The 19,526-nt window shown below is 38.6% G+C and overlaps 1 protein-coding gene across 6 annotated transcripts in view; it reads left to right on the top strand.

Annotated features, from left to right (window-relative positions):
* LOC131929757 (acetyl-coenzyme A transporter 1) overlaps positions 1-19,526 on the top strand; it is a 42,104-nt gene that overhangs the window by 20,774 nt on the left and 1,804 nt on the right. For all 6 annotated transcript variants that reach the window (XM_059286110.1, XM_059286108.1, XM_059286109.1 and 3 more), the window contains exons 5-11: positions 2,956-3,124; positions 6,399-6,553; positions 6,755-6,939; positions 11,513-11,697; positions 14,030-14,150; positions 15,381-15,489; positions 18,925-19,025. In XM_059286110.1, the coding sequence (XP_059142093.1) occupies positions 2,956-3,124; positions 6,399-6,553; positions 6,755-6,939; positions 11,513-11,697; positions 14,030-14,150; positions 15,381-15,489; positions 18,925-19,025 (1,025 nt within the window). The remainder of the gene's footprint in view (positions 1-2,955; positions 3,125-6,398; positions 6,554-6,754; positions 6,940-11,512; positions 11,698-14,029; positions 14,151-15,380; positions 15,490-18,924; positions 19,026-19,526) is intronic.

Here is a 19,526-nt window from a genome sequence, read left to right as displayed (position 1 = left end):
CCTTGAACTTTGTCAATACAGACTTTGTGGATAGATACAGACTTTGTGGATCACCTTGAACTTTGTCAATACAGACTTTGTGGATCACCTTGAACTTTGTCAATACAGACTTTGTGGATAGATACAGACTTTGTGAATCACCTTGAACTTTGTCAATACAGACTTTGTGGATCACCTTGAACTTTGACAATACAGACTTTGTGGATAGATACAGACTTTGTGAATCACCTTGAACTTTGTCAATACAGACTTTGTGGATCACCTTGAACTTTGTCAATACAGACTTTGTAGATAGATACAGACTTTGTGAATCACCTTGAACTTTGTGAATACAGACTTTGTGGATAGATACAGACTTTGTGAATCACCTTGAACTTTGTCAATACAGACTTTGTGGATCACCTTGAACTTTGTCAATACAGACTTTGTGCATCACCTTGAACTTTGTCAATACAGACTTTGTGCATCACCTTGAACTTTGTCAATACAGACTTTGTGGATCACCTTGAACTTTGTCAATACAGACTTTGTGGATCACCTTGAACTTTGTCAATACAGACTTTGTGAATCACCTTGAACTTTGTCAATACAGACTTTGTGGATCACCTTGAACTTTGTCAATACAGACTTTGTGGATCACCTTGAACTTTGACAATACAGACTTTGTGGATAGATACAGACTTTGTGAATCACCTTGAACTTTGTCAATACAGACTTTGTGGATCACCTTGAACTTTGACAATACAGACTTTGTGGATAGATACAGACTTTGTGAATCACCTTGAACTTTGTCAATACAGACTTTGTGGATCACCTTGAACTTTGTCAATACAGACTTTGTGAATCACCTTGAACTTTGTCAATACAGACTTTGTGGATCACCTTGAACTTTGTCAATACAGACTTTGTGGATCACCTTGAACTTTGTCAATACAGACTTTGTGGATCACCTTGAACTTTGTCAATACAGACTTTGTGGATCACCTTGAACTTTGACAATACAGACTTTGTTGATCACCTTGAACTTTGACAATACAAACTTTGTGGATCACCTTGAACTTTGTCAATACAGACTTTGTGGATCACCTTGAACTTTGACAATACAGACTTTGTGGATCACATTGAACTTTGACAATACAGACTTTGTGGATCACCTTGAACTTCGACAATACAGACTTTGTGGATCACATTGAACTTTGACAATACAGACTTTGTGGATCACCTTGAACTTTGTCAATACAGACTTTGTGGATCACCTTGAACTTTGTCAATACAGACTTTGTGGATCACCTTGAACTTTGACAATACAGACTTTGTGGATCACCTTGAACTTTGTCAATACAGACTTTGTGGATCACCTTGAACTTTGTCAATACAGACTTTGTGGATCACCTTGAACTTTGTCAATACAGACTTTGTGGATAGATACAGACTTTGTGGATCACCTTGAACTTTGTCAATACAGACTTTGTGGATCACCTTGAACTTTGTCAATACAGACTTTGTGGATAGATACAGACTTTGTGAATCACCTTGAACTTTGTCAATACAGACTTTGTGGATCACCTTGAACTTTGACAATACAGACTTTGTGGATAGATACAGACTTTGTGAATCACCTTGAACTTTGTCAATACAGACTTTGTGGATCACCTTGAACTTTGTCAATACAGACTTTGTAGATAGATACAGACTTTGTGAATCACCTTGAACGTTGTGAATACAGACTTTGTGGATAGATACAGACTTTGTGAATCACCTTGAACTTTGTCAATACAGACTTTGTGGATCACCTTGAACTTTGTCAATACAGACTTTGTGCATCACCTTGAACTTTGTCAATACAGACTTTGTGCATCACCTTGAACTTTGTCAATACAGACTTTGTGGATCACCTTGAACTTTGTCAATACAGACTTTGTGGATCACCTTGAACTTTGTCAATACAGACTTTGTGAATCACCTTGAACTTTGTCAATACAGACTTTGTGGATCACCTTGAACTTTGACAATACAGACTTTGTGGATCTCCTTGAACTTTGTCAATACATACTTTGTGAATCACCTTGAACTTTATCGATACAGACTTTGTGGATCTAATAGGCCTAGTATAGCGTAAAAAATAAAAGCACTAATAGGCCTAGTATAGCGTAAAAAATATTAGCACTAATAGGCCTACTATAACATAAAAAATAATAGCACTAATATAAAAAATAATAGCACTAATTTGCCTACTTTAGAATAAAAAATAAAAGCACTGATAGGTCTACTATAGCATAAAAAATAAAAGCACTGATAGGTCTACTATAGCATAAAAAATAATAGCACTAATAGGCCTAGTATAGCGTAAAAAAATAATAGCACTAATAGGCCTACTATAACATAAAAAATAATAGCACTAATTTGCCTACTTTAGAATAAAAAATAAAAGCACTAATAGGCCTACTATAGCATAAAAAATAAAAGCACTGATAGGTCTACTATAGCATCAAAAAATAAAAGCTTTAATAGGCCTACTTTAGCATCATTACTGGCTGCCCTCTGGAATTTTTCCCTGGCAACCTACCAAGATTTGGTGTCCCTGCATGAACAGTATCCCTGCTCTCTGCTTACCTTTTCTATCCTAAACCTATCCCCCCCCTAAACTTATCCCTAACCCTAACCTTTTCCACCCTAAACCTATCCCCCCCCCCTAAACCTAACCCTAACCTTTTCCACCATAAACCTATACCCCCCCTAAACCTAACCCTAACCTTTTCCACCCTAAACATATCCCCCCCCCCCTAAACCTATCCCCCCCTAAACGTATCCCTATCCTTTTCCTCCCTAAACCTAACCCTAACCTAAACACTTTGTCTATTGTTTCCAATCTTCTACTGCTCTCTAGCTAACCTTTCCCCCCCTAAACCTATCCCCCTAAACCTAACACTTTGTCTATTGTTTCCAATCTTCTAGGCTTGTTTATGCTGATTTTATCCACCCAAGCCAAATATCTTTTAGGAGATGGGGATGAATCAAGTCATGTCAATATTGCAGGCCTTACCATCATATTTATCTCCCTCAATTTTTTGGCGGCCACACAAGATATAGCTGTTGATGGCTGGGCTCTGACTATGTTGTCTAAGTGAGTACAAATATTTTCAGATCAGTTGGAAGGAGCTGTTCTCCTCTCCAGACTAATGTCTGGGTAAAATGGCCAGAGCTGTTGTCCACTTTGCAAACTGACTGGCCAGTTAGCAAACTGACCTGGATGCCCTGGCCAGTGGCATATGAAAAGTTGCAGTGTGATGGCATTTTAATTATTCTGGCTTTGGTTTCTATGTGTCTAATGTTTCCTTGCTTGTATTATAGCATTCTATATGTGTCTAATGTTTCCTTGCTTGTATTATAGCATTCTATATGTGTCTAATGTTTCCTTGCTTGTATTATAGCATTCTATATGTGTCTAATGTTTCCTTGCTTGTATTATAGCATTCTATATGTGTCTAATGTTTCCTTGCTTGTATTATAGCATTCTATATGTGTCTAATGTTTCCTTGCTTGTATTATAGCATTCTATATGTGTCTAATGTTTCCTTGCTTGTATTATAGCATTCTATATGTGTCTAATGTTTCCTTGCTTGTATTATAGCATTCTATATGTGTCTAATGTTTCCTTGCTTGTATTATAGCATTCTATATGTGTCTAATGTTTCCTTGCTTGTATTATAGCATCCTATATGTGTCTAATGTTTCCTTGCTTGTATTATAGCATTCTATATGTGTGTAATGTTTCCTTGCTTGTATTACAGCATTCTATATGTGTCTAATGTTTCCTTGCTTGTATTATAGCATTCTATATGTGTCTAATGTTTCCTTGCTTGTATTATAGCATTCTATATGTGTCTAATGTTTCCTTGCTTGTATTATAGCATTCTATATGTGTCTAATGTTTCCTTGCTTGTATTATAGCATTCTATATGTGTCTAATGTTTCCTTGCTTGTATTACAGCATTCTATATGTGTCTAATGTTTCCTTGCTTGTATTACAGCATTCTATATGTGTCTAATGTTTCCTTGCTTGTATTACAGCATTCTATATGTGTCTAATGTTTCCTTGCTTGTATTATAGCATTCTATATGTGTCTAATATTTCCTTGCTTGTATTATAGCATTCTATATGTGTCTAATGTTTCCTTGCTTGTATTATAGCATTCTATATGTGTCTAATGTTTCCTTGCTTGTATTATAGCATTCTATATGTGTCTAATGTTTCCTTGCTTGTATTATAGCATTCTATATGTGTCTAATGTTTCCTTGCTTGTATTATAGCATTCTATATGCATGCTAAGATGGATAAAAGACAGACAGAGGCCATGTTGGATGCCTGAAGGGCCTGAACACTTGCCCAGAGAGGTTAGCAAGAACTGAGGAAGGTTTTGAGAAGATTTAACAGAGGAGCAACAAACGCTGCCTTTGCATTGCAGATTTCTGAAAGTCCAGACCTGTTGGGTGACAGGTCTCGTCCTTATATGACTCTCATGCTGGTCCAAAAAATACTTTAGTGGACATCTGTAAACTAGAAAGTAGAGGAGGGGAGGTAGTCGAATGGATGTCCACATATAGAGGAGAGGAGGCAGTTGACTGGATGTCCACATATAGAGGAGGCAGTTGACTGGATGTCCACATATAGAGGAGAGGAGGCAGTTGAATGGATGTCCACATATAGAGGAGAGGAGGCAGTTGAATGGATGTCCACATATATAGGAGAGGAGACAGTCAAATGGATGTCCACATATAGAGGAGGCAGTTGAATGGATGTCCACATATAGAGGAGAGGAGGCAGTTGAATGGATGTCCACATATAGAGGAGAGGAGGCAGTTGAATGGATGTCCACATATAGAGGAGAGGAGGCAGTTGAATGGATGTCCACATATAGAGGAGAGGAGGCAGTTGAATGGATGTCCACATATAGAGGAGAGGAGGCAGTTGAATGGATGTCCACATATAGAGGAGAGGAGGCAGTTGAATGGATGTCCACATATAGAGGAGAGGAGGCAGTTGAATGGATGTCCACATATAGAGGAGAGGAGGCAGTCGAATGGATGTCCACATATAGAGGAGAGGAGGCAGTTGAATGGATGTCCACATATAGAGGAGAGGAGGCAGTTGAATGGATGTCCACATATTGAATTTAACATTGAAGTTTTAATATTTTAAAACATAAAACTCTTATCCTGCATGTTAAAGATAAAATTAAGACAACAGAGCTTTAAGAAAACTAGCACCAGATGCAAATAAATCATGATACTTATACCTACACCTGTGTCAACCATATCATCATCATAAGCAGCGTTATGATTTTTAAAGATTTTTACCTCCTCCACCATCCCACTCACCAACAATACATATCCACACAAAAATTCAGAGCCCAACAAATTAAATGACGTCACACCTCAACCTTCAAGCCCTCTCTAAACTGTAGTTTTTAAAAATATATACTGAGCTTAGTCCTCGTTAAGTAGGTATAGATTGATTACTTTTTATATTGAAATAAAATCTCAGTGAAGTAACAGCTTACATTAAGTTTTTAACATTTTTAAATGCCTTAGGTTAAACTCCCCCTCGCCTCACTTTTCATTCAAGTCTGACCCTCCCCTCCCAAGAATAATAATTTGAGCACTTTTTCTCCAATACGCACACAAAAAGTGTTTGTATGACTTTGTGGTTGGTAAATGGAAAAATCATTGAAATAAATAATGTACGATGACATCTAAAACATAGGCTAATTTTTCTGCCCAATATTGCATGGCGATCTGATGAAAGGTGCAGTAATGCATAAAGGACAAGCAAACACACAAACATACTTTCATTTTTGTATACATTTCAATAAATATAGATGTATATAAGTATACATTTGTATACATTTGTATAAATTTCTTTAGAAGTATAGCGTGATCAACAGAATGAAAGGGTTTTTTTAAACTGGTAAATTGGAGTTAATATTTTGACCCACGTTTCATCAGTTTTGATTAAAGCCGTGTGACAGTCTGACAAGAGTGACAGTCTGACAAGAATGACAGTCTGACAAGAATGACAGTCTGACAAGAATGACAGTCTGTCAAGAATGACAGTCTGACAAGAATGACAGTCTGTCAAGAATGACAGTCTGACAAGAATGACAGTCTGACAAGAATGACAGTCTGTCAAGAATGACAGTCTGACAAGAATGACAGTCTGTCAAGAATGACAGTCTGTCAAGAATGACAGTCTGACAAGAAAGACAGTCTGACAAGAATGAAACTTTTTCATGCCATGTTGATTGACATGTGTTTCCTTATATACATTTTTAATGAATAGGAAAGGGTAGACAGTGTAAAAACAAGCATCTATTATTAACCTGATCTTTTTGTTGTAGATCAAACGTGGGCTGGGCCAGTACATGCAACTCAGTGGGACAAACTGCTGGATATTTCTTGGGGAATGTTCTCTTTCTAGCACTGGAGTCTGCAGATTTTTGCAATCGTTATTTGAGAAGTCAAGCACAGAATGAAGGCATCATCACTCTCTCTGGTAACTTGTGACATTTTTAAATGACATCACTCTCTGATATCTATCCCAGCGTTTAAGCTATTGTTGGTGTACATACAACATTTGCTGTTGGTGTACAACATTTGCTATTACTGTAGTAATGACCACTTGAAACCCTGTCTTGATATAAATATAACTAAGAAAGTTTTAACTATGACAATGTTATCTACTCCACCCATTTAGGCTTCCTCTGGTTTTGGGGAGTTACTTTTTTTATTACAACTACCATAGTGGGTGTTTGTAAGAAAGAACATATGGATCTAGAGGCAGACCCAGAGCAAGGGATTGTGGAAACCTACAAAATTCTCCTCAAGGTCATCTGCTTACCTCCTGTCATCACATACACAATCATTCTGCTCATTTCAAAGGTAGATGGTTACCTTAGGGTTTTTTATTTTAGGGTTCGGGTTATGTTGTGTTACAGGCATGGTTAGGGTTAGGTTGTGTTACAGGTAGGGTTAGGTTGTGTTACAGGTAGTGTTAGGTTGTGTTACAGGCAGGGTTAGGTTGTGTTACAGGTAGGGTTAGGTTGTGTTACAGGTAGGGTTAGGTTGTGTTACAGGCAGGGTTAGGTTGTGTTACAGGCAGGGTTAGGTTGTGTTACAGGCAGGGTTAGGGTTAGGTTGTGTTACAGGCAGGGTTAGGTTGTGTTACAGGCAGGGTTAGGTTGTGTTACAGGCAGGGTTAGGTTGTGTTACAGGTAGGGTTAGGTTGTGTTACAGGTAGGGTTAGGTTGTGTTACAGGCAGGGTTAGGTTGTGTTACAGGCAGGGTTAGGTTGTGTTACAGGCAGGGTTAGGTTGTGTTACAGGCAGGGTTAGGTTGTGTTACAGGTAGGGTTAGGTTGTGTTACAGGTAGGGTTAGGTTGTGTTACAGGTAGGGTTAGGTTGTGTTACAGGCAGGGTTAGGGTTAGGTTGTGTTACAGGCAGGGTTAGGTTGTGTTACAGGTAGGTTTAGGGTTAGGTTGTGTTACAGGCAGGGGTAGGGTTAGGTTGTGTTACAGGTAGGGTTAGGTTGTGTTACAGGCAGGGTTAGGTTGTGTTACAGGCAGGGTTAGGTTGTGTTACAGGTAGGGTTAGGTTGTGTTACAGGTAGGGTTAGGTTGTGTTACAGGTAGGGTTAGGTTGTGTTACAGGTAGGTTTAGGGTTAGGTTGTGTTACAGGTAGGGTTAGGTTGTGTTAGGGTTAGGGTTAGGTTGTGTTACAGGTAGGTTAAGTTTGTGTTACAGGCAGGGTTAGGGTTAGGTTGTGTTACAGGTAGGGTTAGGTTGTGTTACAGGTAGTGTTAGGTTGTGTTACAGGCAGGGTTAGGTTGTGTTACAGGCAGGGTTAGGTTGTGTTACAGGTAGTGTTAGGTTGTGTTACAGGCAGGGTTAGGTTGTGTTACAGGCAGGGTTAGGTTGTGTTACAGGTAGGGTTAGGTTGTGTTACAGGTAGGGTTAGGTTGTGTTACAGGCAGGGTTAGGGTTAGGTTGTGTTACAGGCAGGGTTAGGTTGTGTTACAGGTAGGTTTAGGGTTAGGTTGTGTTACAGGTAGGGTTAGGTTGTGTTACAGGCAGGGTTAGGTTGTGTTACAGGCAGGGTTAGGTTGTGTTACAGGCAGGGTTAGGTTGTGTTACAGGCAGGGTTAGGTTGTGTTACAGGCAGGGTTAGGGTTAGGTTGTGTTACAGGCAAGGTTAGGTTGTGTTACAGGCAGGGTTAGGTTGTGTTACAGGTAGGGTTAGGTTGTGTTACAGGTAGGGTTAGGGTTAGGTTGTGTTACAGGCAGGGTTAGGGTTAGGTTGTGTTACAGGTAGGGTTAGGGTTAGGTTGTGTTACAGGCAGGGTTAGGTTGTGTTACAGGCAGGGTTAGGTTGTGTTACAGGCAGGGTTAGGGTTAGGTTGTGTTACAGGCAGGGTTAGGTTGTGTTACAGGTAGGGTTAGGTTGTGTTACAGGTAGGGTTAGGTTGTGTTACAGGCAGGGTTAGGTTGTGTTACAGGTAGGGTTAGGTTGTGTTACAGGTAGGGTTAGGTTGTGTTACAGGCAGGGTTAGGTTGTGTTACAGGCAGGGTTAGGGTTAGGTTGTGTTACAGGTAGGGTTAGGTTGTGTTACAGGCAGGGTTAGGGTTAGGTTGTGTTACAGGCAGGGTTAGGGTTAGGTTGTGTTACAGGTAGGGTTAGGTTGTGTTACAGGTAGGGTTAGGTTGTGTTACAGGTAGGGATAGGTTGTGTTACAGGCAGGGTAAGGTTGTGTTACAGGCAGGGTTAGGTTGTGTTACAGGCAGGGTTAGGGTTAGGTTGTGTTACAGGTAGGGTTAGGTTGTGTTACAGGCATGGTTAGGGTTAGGTTGTGTTACAGGCAGGGTTAGGTTGTGTTACAGGCAGGGTTAGGTTGTGTTACAGGCAGGGTTAGGTTGTGTTACAGGCAGGGTTAGGTTGTGTTACAGGCAGGGTTAGGTTGTGTTACAGGCAGGGTTAGGTTGTGTTACAGGCAGGGTTAGGTTGTGTTACAGGCAGGGTTAGGTTGTGTTACAGGTAGGGTTAGGTTGTGTTACAGGTAGGGTTAGGTTGTGTTACAGGTAGGGTTAGGTTGTGTTACAGGTAGGGTTAGGTTGTGTTACAGGCAGGGTTAGGGTTAGGTTGTGTTACAGGCAGGGTTAGGTTGTGTTACAGGCAGGGTTAGGTTGTGTTACAGGCAGGGTTAGGGTTAGGTTGTGTTACAGGTAGGGTTTGGTTGTGTTACAGGCAGGGTTAGGTTGTGTTACAGGCAGGGTTAGGTTGTGTTACAGGCAGGGTTAGGTTGTGTTACAGGCAGGGTTAGGTTGTGTTACAGGCAGGGTTAGGTTGTGTTACAGGCAGGGTTAGGGTTAGGTTGTGTTACAGGTAGGTTAAGTTTGTGTTACAGGCAGGGTTAGGGTTAGGTTGTGTTACAGGCAGGGTTAGGTTGTGTTACAGGCATGGTTAGGGTTAGGTTGTGTTACAGGTAGGGTTAGGTTGTGTTACAGGCATGGTTAGGGTTAGGTTGTGTTACAGGTAGGGTTAGGTTGTGTTACAGGCATGGTTAGGGTTAGGTTGTGTTACAGGTAGGGTTAGGTTGTGTTACAGGTAGGGTTAGGCAATAACATTCCCTTACATTCTAATGAACATGTATGCAGTGTTTCTTCCAGTCATCTATTTTTCATGGGAGGTGATGAAATACAAAAATAATAAATTACTAGATCCTCTTTAACTGATCCAATTAAATGTTATTACCTCTCTAACTGATCCAAGTGAATGTTATTACCTCTCTAACTGATCCAAGTGAATGTTATTACCTCTCTAACTGATCCAAGTGAATGTTATTACCTCTCTAACTGATCCAAGTGAATGTTATTACCTCTCTAACTGATCCAAGTGAATGTTATTACCTCTCTAACTGATCCAAGTGAATGTTATTACCTCTCTAACTGATCCAAGTGAATGTTATTACCTCTCTAACTGATCCAAGTGAATGTTATTACCTCTCTAACTGATCCAAGTGAATGTTATTACCTCTCTAACTGATCCAAGTGAATGTTATTACCTCTCTAACTGATCCAAGTGAATGTTATTACCTCTCTAACTGATCCAAGTGAATGTTATTACCTCTCTAACTGATCCAAGTGAATGTTATTACCTCTCTAACTGATCCAAGTGAATGTTATTACCTCTCTAACTGATCCAAGTGAATGTTATTACCTCTCTAACTGATCCAAGTGAATGTTATTACCTCTCTAACTGATCCAAGTGAATGTTATTACCTCTCTAACTGATCCAAGTGAATGTTATTACCTCTCTAACTGATCCAAGTGAATGTTATTACCTCTCTAACTGATCCAAGTGAATGTTATTACCTCTCTAACTGATCCAAGTGAATGTTATTACCTCTCTAACTGATCCAAGTGAATGTTATTACCTCTCTAACTGATCCAAGTGAATGTTATTACCTCTCTAACTGATCCAAGTGAATGTTATTACCTCTCTAACTGATCCAAGTGAATGTTATTACCTCTCTAACTGATCCAAGTGAATGTTATTACCTCTCTAACTGATGCAAGTGAATGTTATTACCTCTCTAACTGATCCAAGTGAATGTTATTACCTCTCTAACTGATCCAAGTGAATGTTATTACCTCTCTAACTGATCCAAGTGAATGTTATTACCTCTCTAACTGATGCAAGTGAATGTTATTACCTCTCTAACTGATGCAAGTGAATGTTATTACCTCTCTAACTGATCCAAGTGAATGTTATTACCTCTCTAACTGATGCAAGTGGATGTTATTACCTCTCTAACTGATCCAAGTGAATGTTATTACCTCTCTAACTGATCCAAGTGAATGTTATTACCTCTCTAACTGATCCAAGTGAATGTTATTACCTCTCTAACTGATCCAAGTGAATGTTATTACCTCTCTAACTGATCCAAGTGAATGTTATTACCTCTCTAACTGATCCAAGTGAATGTTATTACCTCTCTAACTGATCCAAGTGAATGTTATTACCTCTCTAACTGATCCAAGTGAATGTTATTACCTCTCTAACTGATCCAAGTGAATGTTATTACCTCTCTAACTGATCCAAGTGAATGTTATTACCTCTCTAACTGATCCAAGTGAATGTTATTACCTCTCTAACTGATCCAAGTGAATGTTATTACCTCTCTAACTGATCCAAGTGAATGTTATTACCTCTCTAACTGATCCAAGTGAATGTTATTACCTCTCTAACTGATGCAAGTGAATGTTATTACCTCTCTAACTGATGCAAGTGAATGTTATTACCTCTCTAACTGATCCAAGTGAATGTTATTACCTCTCTAACTGATGCAAGTGGATGTTATTACCTCTCTAACTGATCCAAGTGAATGTTGTTACCTCTCTAACTGATCCAAGTGAATGTTATTACCTCTCTAACCTTCAACCCTTTGTTGCCCAAAGGTAACTTTTGCCGCCAGTGATGCATTAACTGGTCTGAAATTGATTGAAGCTGGCATGCCCAAGGAGAGGTTAGCTCTGTTTGCCATACCGATGGTGCCAATTCAAATAGCTCTTCCTCTTTTGATAAGTAAATACACTTCAGGCCCTAAACCTATGGACATTTGGCTTAAGGCTTATCCATACAGGTAATTATTTTTCTTCATGTCACTTACATTCTATAGCAGTTTAACATGCATGATATGATGAATGCTATAGGAGCTCACAGTGACCCCTATAGGATCTCACACTGACCCCTCCACCTGCTCACTTTGACCCCTCCACCTGTTCACTTTGACCCCTCCACCTGTTTACTATGTCCCCTCCACCTGCTCACTTTGACCCCTCCACTTGCTCACTTTTACCCCTCCACCTGTTCACTTTGACCCCTCCACCTGTTCACTTTGACCCCTCCACCTGTTCACTTTGACCCCTCCACCTGTTCACTTTGACCCCTCCACCTGTTCACTTTGACCCCTCCACCTGTTCACTTTGACCCCTCCACCTGCTCACTTTGACCCCTCCACTTGCTCACTTTGACCCCTCCACCTGTTCACTTTGACCCCTCCACCTGCTCACTTTGACCCCTCCACCTGCTAACTATGACCCCCTCCACCTGTTCACTTTGACCCCTCCACCTGCTAACTATGACCCCTCCACCTGCTCACTTTGACCCCTCCACCTGCTCACACTGACCCCTCCACCTGCTCACTATGACCCCTCCACCTTTCACTTTGACCCCTCCACCTGCTCACTATGACCCATCCACCTGTTCACTTTGACCCCTCCACCTGCTCACACTGACCCCTCCACCTGTTCACTATGACCCCTCCACCTGTTCACTTTGACCCCTCCACCTGCTCACTTTGACCCCTCCACCTGTTCACTTTGACCCCTCCACCTTTCACTTTGACCCCTCCACCTGCTAACTATGACCCCTCCACCTACTCACTTTGAGGTGACTGATATTGATATTGTTATTTATTTAGTAAGGTGACTGATATTGACATTGTTATTTATTTAGTAAGGTGACTGATATTGACATTTAGTAAGGTGACTGATGTTGACATTGTTATTTATTTATTGAGGTGACTGATGTTGACATTTAGTAAGGTGACTGATGTTGACATTGTTATTTATTTATTGAGGTGACTGATGTTGACATTCAGTGAGGTGACTGATATTGACATTTAGTAAGGTGACTGATGTTGACATTGTTATTTATTTGGTAAGGTGACTGATATTGATAGACTTTCAGGATGGCCATAGGTCTGATGTTTTATTCAGTAAGGTGACTGATGTTGACATACATTTATTCAGTAAGGTGACTGATATTGACTTTCAGGGTGGCCATAGGTCTGATGTTTTATTCAGTAAGGTGACTGATATTGATTGACTTTTATGGTGGCCATAGGTCTGATGTTTTATTCAGTAAGGTGACTGATGTTGACATACATTTATTCAGTAAGGTGACTGATATTGATTGACTTTCAGGATGGCCATAGGTCTGATGTTTTATTCAGTAAGGTGACTGATATTGATTGACTTTCAGGATGGCCATAGGTCTGATGTTTTATTCAGTAAGGTGACTGATATTGATTGACTTTCAGGATGGCCATAGGTCTGATGTTTTATTCAGTAAGGTGACTGATATTGATTGACTTTCAGGATGGCCATAGGTCTGATGTTTTATTCAGTAAGGTGACTGATATTGATTGACTTTCAGGATGGCCATAGGTCTGATGTTTTATTCAGTAAGGTGACTGATATTGATTGACTTTCAGGATGGCCATAGGTCTGATGTTTTATTCAGTAAGGTGACTGATATTGATTGACTTTCAGGATGGCCATAGGTCTGATGTTTTATTCAGTAAGGTGACTGATATTGATTGACTTTCAGGATGGCCATAGGTCTAAAGTTTTATTCAGTAAGGTGACTGATATTGACTTTCAGGATGGCCATAGGTCTGATGTTTTATTCAGTAAGGTGACTGATATTGACTTTCAGGATGGCCATAGGTCTGATGTTTTATTCAGTAAAATGACTTAAATTGATTGACTTTCAGAATGGCCATAGGTCTGATGTTTTATTCAGTAAGGTGACTGATATTGACTTTCAGGATGGCCATAGGTCTGATGTTTTATTCAGTAAGGTGACTGATATTAACTTTCAGGATGGCCATAGGTCTGATGTTTTATTCAGTAAGATGACTGATATTGACTTTCAGGATGGCCATAGGTCTGATGTTTTATTCAGTAAGGTGACTGATATTGACTTTCAGGATGGCCATAGGTCTGATGTTTTATTCAGTAAGGTGACTGATATTGACTTTCAGGATGGCCATAGGTCTGATGTTTTATTCAGTAAGGTGACTGATATTGACTTTCAGGATGGCCATAGGTCTGATGTTTTATTCAGTAAGGTGACTGATGTTGACATACATTTATTCAGTAAGGTGACTGATATTGATTGACTTTCAGGATGGCCATAGGTCTGATGTTTTGCGGTGTAGTCTACTGGGCGGGTACAACTCAGACCATCCCTGGTGAATTCCCCTGGTACTTTTATGTTGTGGCACTCACTCTGTACGCTCTACACCAGGTAAATTTGGTTAACCTTAACCCTAGTGAACATGTATGATTCAACACCCCAGGTAAATTTGGTTAACATTAACCCTAGTGAACATGTATGATTCAACACCCCAGGTAAATTTGGTTAACATTAACCCTAGTGAACATGTATGATTCAACACCCCAGGTAAATTTGGTTAACCTTAACCCTAGTGAACATGTATGATTCAACACCCCAGGTAAATTTGGTTAACCTTAACCCTAGTGAACATGTATGATTCAACACCCCAGGTAAATTTGGTTAACATTAACCCTAGTGAACATGTATGATTCAACACCCCAGGTAAATTTGGTTAACATTAACCCTAGTGAACATGTATGATTCAACACCCCAGGTAAATTTGGTTAACCTTAACCCTAGTGAACATGTATGATTCAACACCCCAGGTAAATTTGGTTAACCTTAACCCTAGTGAACATGTATGATTCAACACCCCAGGTAAATTTGGTTAACCTTAACCCTAGTGAACATGTATGATTCAACACCCCAGGTAAATTTGGTTAACATTAACCCTAGTGAACATGTATGATTCAACACCCCAGGTAAATTTGGTTAACATTAACCCTAGTGAACATGTATGATTCAACACCCCAGGTAAATTTGGTTAACATTAACCCTAGTGAACATGTATGATTCAACACCCCAGGTAAATTTGGTTAACATTAACCCTAGTGAACATGTATGATTCAACACCCCAGGTAAATTTTGTTAACATTAACCCTAGTGAACATGTATGATTCAACACCCCAGGTAAATTTGGTTAACCTTAACCCTAGTGAACATATATGATTCAACACCCCAGGTAAATTTGGTTAACCTTAACCCTAGTGAACATGTATGATTCAACACCCCAGGTAAATTTGGTTAACCTTAACCCTAGTGAACATATATGATTCAACACCCCAGGTAAATTTGGTTAACCTTAACCCTAGTGAACATGTATGATTCAACACCCCAGGTAAATTTGGTTAACCTTAACCCTAGTGAACATGTATGATTCAACACCCCAGGTAAATTTGGTTAACCTTAACCCTAGTGAACATGTATGATTCAACACCCCAGGTAAATTTGGTTAACCTTAACCCTAGTGAACATGTATGATTCAACACCCCGCCCCTCACACTTAGTAATGTTTGGTATGTTGTATCATATACTTACTTTGATAATTGATTTTAATAACTGAAATTTTCATGTTGTTAGGTTGCTGTGTATTGCATGTTTGTGTCCCAAATGGCATTTCATGCTAAAATTAGTGATCCTCTTATTGGTGGGACTTACATGACACTGTTAAATACAGTGGCTAATCTAGGTGAGTAGTTTTAAGTCAGTTCTCTTGAAAAATCAATTGTACTACTATATGATAAAGTGTATATTGTTAGGGAATCAAATCAATTGTACGACTATATGATAAAGTGTATATTGTTTGGGAATCAAATCAATTGTACGACTATATGATAAAGTGTATATTGTTTGGGAATCAAATCAATTGTACGACTATATGATAAAGTGTATATTGTTAGGAAATCAAATCAATTGTACGACTATATGATGAAGTGTATATTGTTAAGGAATCAAATCAATTGTACGACTATATGATGAAGTGTATATTGTTAAGGAATCAAATCAATTGTACGACTATATGATGAAGTGTATATTGTTAAGCAATCAAATCAATTGTACGTCTATATGATAAAGTGTATATTGTTAAGGAATCAAATCAATTGTACGACTATATGATGAAGTGTATATTGTTAAGGAATCAAATCAATTGTACGACTATATGATAAAGTGTATATTGTTTGGGAATCAAATCAATTGTACGACTATATGATAAAGTGTATATTGTTCGGGAATCAAATCAATTGTACAACTATATGATGAAGTGTATATTGTTAAGGAATCAAATCAATTGTACGACTATATGATAAAGTGTATATTGTTAGGGAATCAAATCAATTGTACGACTATATGATAAAGTGTATTTTGTTAGGGAATCAAATCAATTGTACGACTATATGATAAAGTGTATATTGTTTGGGAATCAAATCAATTGTACGACTATATGATAAAGTGTATATTGTTAGGGAATCAAATCAATTGTTTGACTATATGATGAAGTGTATATTGTTAAGGAATCAAATCAATTGTACGACTATATGATAAAGTGTATATTGTTGTAGGGAATCAGTGGACTTGAGATAACTGCTGGCAAAGTTGTAGGATGGAGAAGCTTTACTTTTTACAAGCTTTTGTTTAACTTGTAGACAGACTTTACTCACATGTAGACAGACTTTACTCACTTTCATCTGTAGACAAACTTTACTCATGTGTAGACAGACTTTACTCACTTTCATGTGTAGACAAACTTTACACACTTTCATGTGTAGACAGACTTTACTCATTTTCATGTGTAGACAAACTTTACACACTTTCATGTGTAGACAGACTTTACTCATGTGTAGACATACTTTACTCACTTTCATGTGTAGACAGACTTTACTCACTTTCATGTGTAGACAGACTTTACTCATGTGTAGACAGACTTTACTCACTTTCATGTGTAGACAGACTTTACACACTTTCATGTGTAGACAGACTTTACTCACTTTCATGTGTAGACAAACTTTACACACTTTCATGTGTAGACAGACTTTACACACTTTCATGTGTAGACAGACTTTACTCACTTTCATCTGTAGACAAACTTTACTCATGTGTAGACAGACTTTACTCACTTTCATGTGTAGATAGACTTTACTCACTTTCATCTGTAGACAAACTTTACTCATGTGTAGACAGACTTTACTCACTTTCATGTGTAGACAGACTTTACTCATGTGTAGACAGACTTTACTCATGTGTAGACAGACTTTACTCACTTTCATGTGTAGACAGACTTTACTCATTTTCATGTGTAGACAAACTTTACACACTTTCATGTGTAGACAGACTTTACTCATGTGTAGACAGACTTTACTCACTTTCATGTGTAGACAGACTTTACTCATGTGTAGACAGACTTTACTCATGTGTAGACATACTTTACTCACTTTCATGTGTAGACAGACTTTACTCATGTGTAGACAGACTTTACTCATGTGTAGACAGACTTTACTCATGTGTAGACAGACTTTACTCACTTTCATGTGTAGACAGACTTTACTCATGTGTAGACAGACTTTACTCATGTGTAGACATACTTTACTCACTTTCATGTGTAGACAGACTTTACTCACTTTCATGTGTAGACAGACTTTACTTATGTGTAGACAGACTTTACTCACTTTCATGTGTAGACAGACTTTACTCACTTTCATGTGTAGACAGACTTTACTCACTTTCATGTGTAGACAGACTTTACTCATGTGTAGACAGACTTTACTCACTTTCATGTGTAGACAGACTTTACTCACTTTCATGTGTAGACAGACTTTACTCACTTTCATGTGTAGACAGACTTTACTCATGTGTAGACAGACTTTACTCACTTTCATGTGTAGACAGACTTTACTCACTTTCATGTGTAGACAGACTTTACTCACTTTCATGTGTAGACAAACTTTACTCATGTGTAGACTTTTTAAAGTAAAATCTTTTAATGAGGTTTAATTCTTCCTCCTTTTCTAATGTTGTGGAAATGAGTTGATCATTAAATAACAGCCAGTCACAATCAGTTGCAACTATTTTGGGATGATTTTTTTCCATGAACCACATGGGTTCTGTTCTTCATAACTCAAGTTTAAAAAATTGCTGACTTGACAGCTTGTATCTATACAATCTCGTATGTTGAGAAAGTAGAAGTCATATGTTGAATGATCTCAGCTTATGAAAGGATATTGTGGTCATCACTATGCCCAGCTGCCTTTACTTTCCCCAACATGAGTCAGGTACCCATCAGAGCTGGGTGGACTCAGCAATGTCTTACAAACTTGAGACCTCCAGGCTAAAAGCTGAATGTTCTACCAATTGACCATTATGTCCTTTCAATTTGATGAAGTTGTCAAAGATTGCTCTCAGGGTGGATGTACCTTGTACTCTCGAGTCTAGTCTAGTTGGGCAGTAATTTGTGCATTAGCTTGGGTCTAGTCTAGTTGGCCAGTAATTTGTGCATTAGCTTGGGTCTAGTCTAGTTGGCCAGTAATTTGTGCATTAGCTTAGGTCTAGTCTAGTTGGCCAGTAATTTGTGCATTAGCTTGGGTCTAGTCTAGTTGGCCAGTAATTTGTGCATTAGCTTAGGTCTAGTCTAGTTGGGCAGTAATTTGTGCATTAGCTTGGGTCTAGTCTAGTTGGCCAGTAATTTGTGCATTAGCTTGGGTCTAATCTAGTTGGCCAGTAATTTGTGCATTAGTTGAACATGGCTTGGCTATTTGAGTAACAAATTTTAAGCATTGCAAAAATAATGGGAATTATTGTGGGCTTAGGTCATGAACATGAACACTACTTACTCTGCCCCATGTGTCTTGGGCATAAATGGGATAAGATGATGATGATGGTTGTGGGCTTGCTTGAACCCATTGCCAGTGAATAAGCTCACTTCTTGCAGGGCATAATTTTAGCCAACTGTTGAAAAAAATCTTTCACAGTGTTACTTAGTCAATTTTAATTAAAGGAAAGGGGGGAGGGGATAATATATATATATATATATAAATATATATATATATATATATAGTTGTGAGTTCTATTTTAAACCTGCTCAGTTTATGATGTGCATTACACATAAAGTTAATATTGCCTTTTTTTTCAGGCGGCAATTGGCCAAGTACATTGACCCTCTGGTTAGTTGACCATGTCACTTGGAAAAATTGTTCTGATGGCAGCAGCTGTGATAGTAAAGAAACGGAAAAGGTAAAGTAGAGAAATGATTACTTTGTTGGGGAAAAAAAAAATTTTATGTCATTAACACATGTTAGGAACATTGCCATGCAAGTGAAATATGGAGTTGTTTAAGACTTGTTAGTGCTAGTGAAACATGGAGTGTTTAAGAGTTGTTGGGAGCTCCTGTAGCTGTATTAACCTTTTGAGCCCTGGCCTCCCTGGCCTAATTTCTCCCATTTCCTGAGCTCCCAGATAATCAAGCCAAATTTGGTATCCAGGCTCAGTATCAAACAACAATTCAGCAGGTTTCTGAAATTTTTTATTGTTTTTACAATGTATGAACATAACAATGTATATGAAATGAACACAGTCGATGGCTGTGGCTCAGTTTTTTCATTTCGGCGTCATTGCTTCAAAAAAAAAAAAATTATTTGTACAACAAAAGTTTGCACTAATAAAATATTTATATACCGATAATTGTTTTATATACTTACTAAACATAATGACAAAACCAGAGTAACTTACATATTT

The sequence above is a fragment of the Physella acuta genome, unplaced genomic scaffold, assembly GCF_028476545.2.
Source record: "Physella acuta isolate Inbredline_101_S28 unplaced genomic scaffold, ASM2847654v3 ptg001670l, whole genome shotgun sequence".
Taxonomy (NCBI): Eukaryota; Metazoa; Mollusca; class Gastropoda; family Physidae; genus Physella; species Physella acuta.
This window is presented reverse-complemented; position numbering and strand designations above follow the sequence as displayed.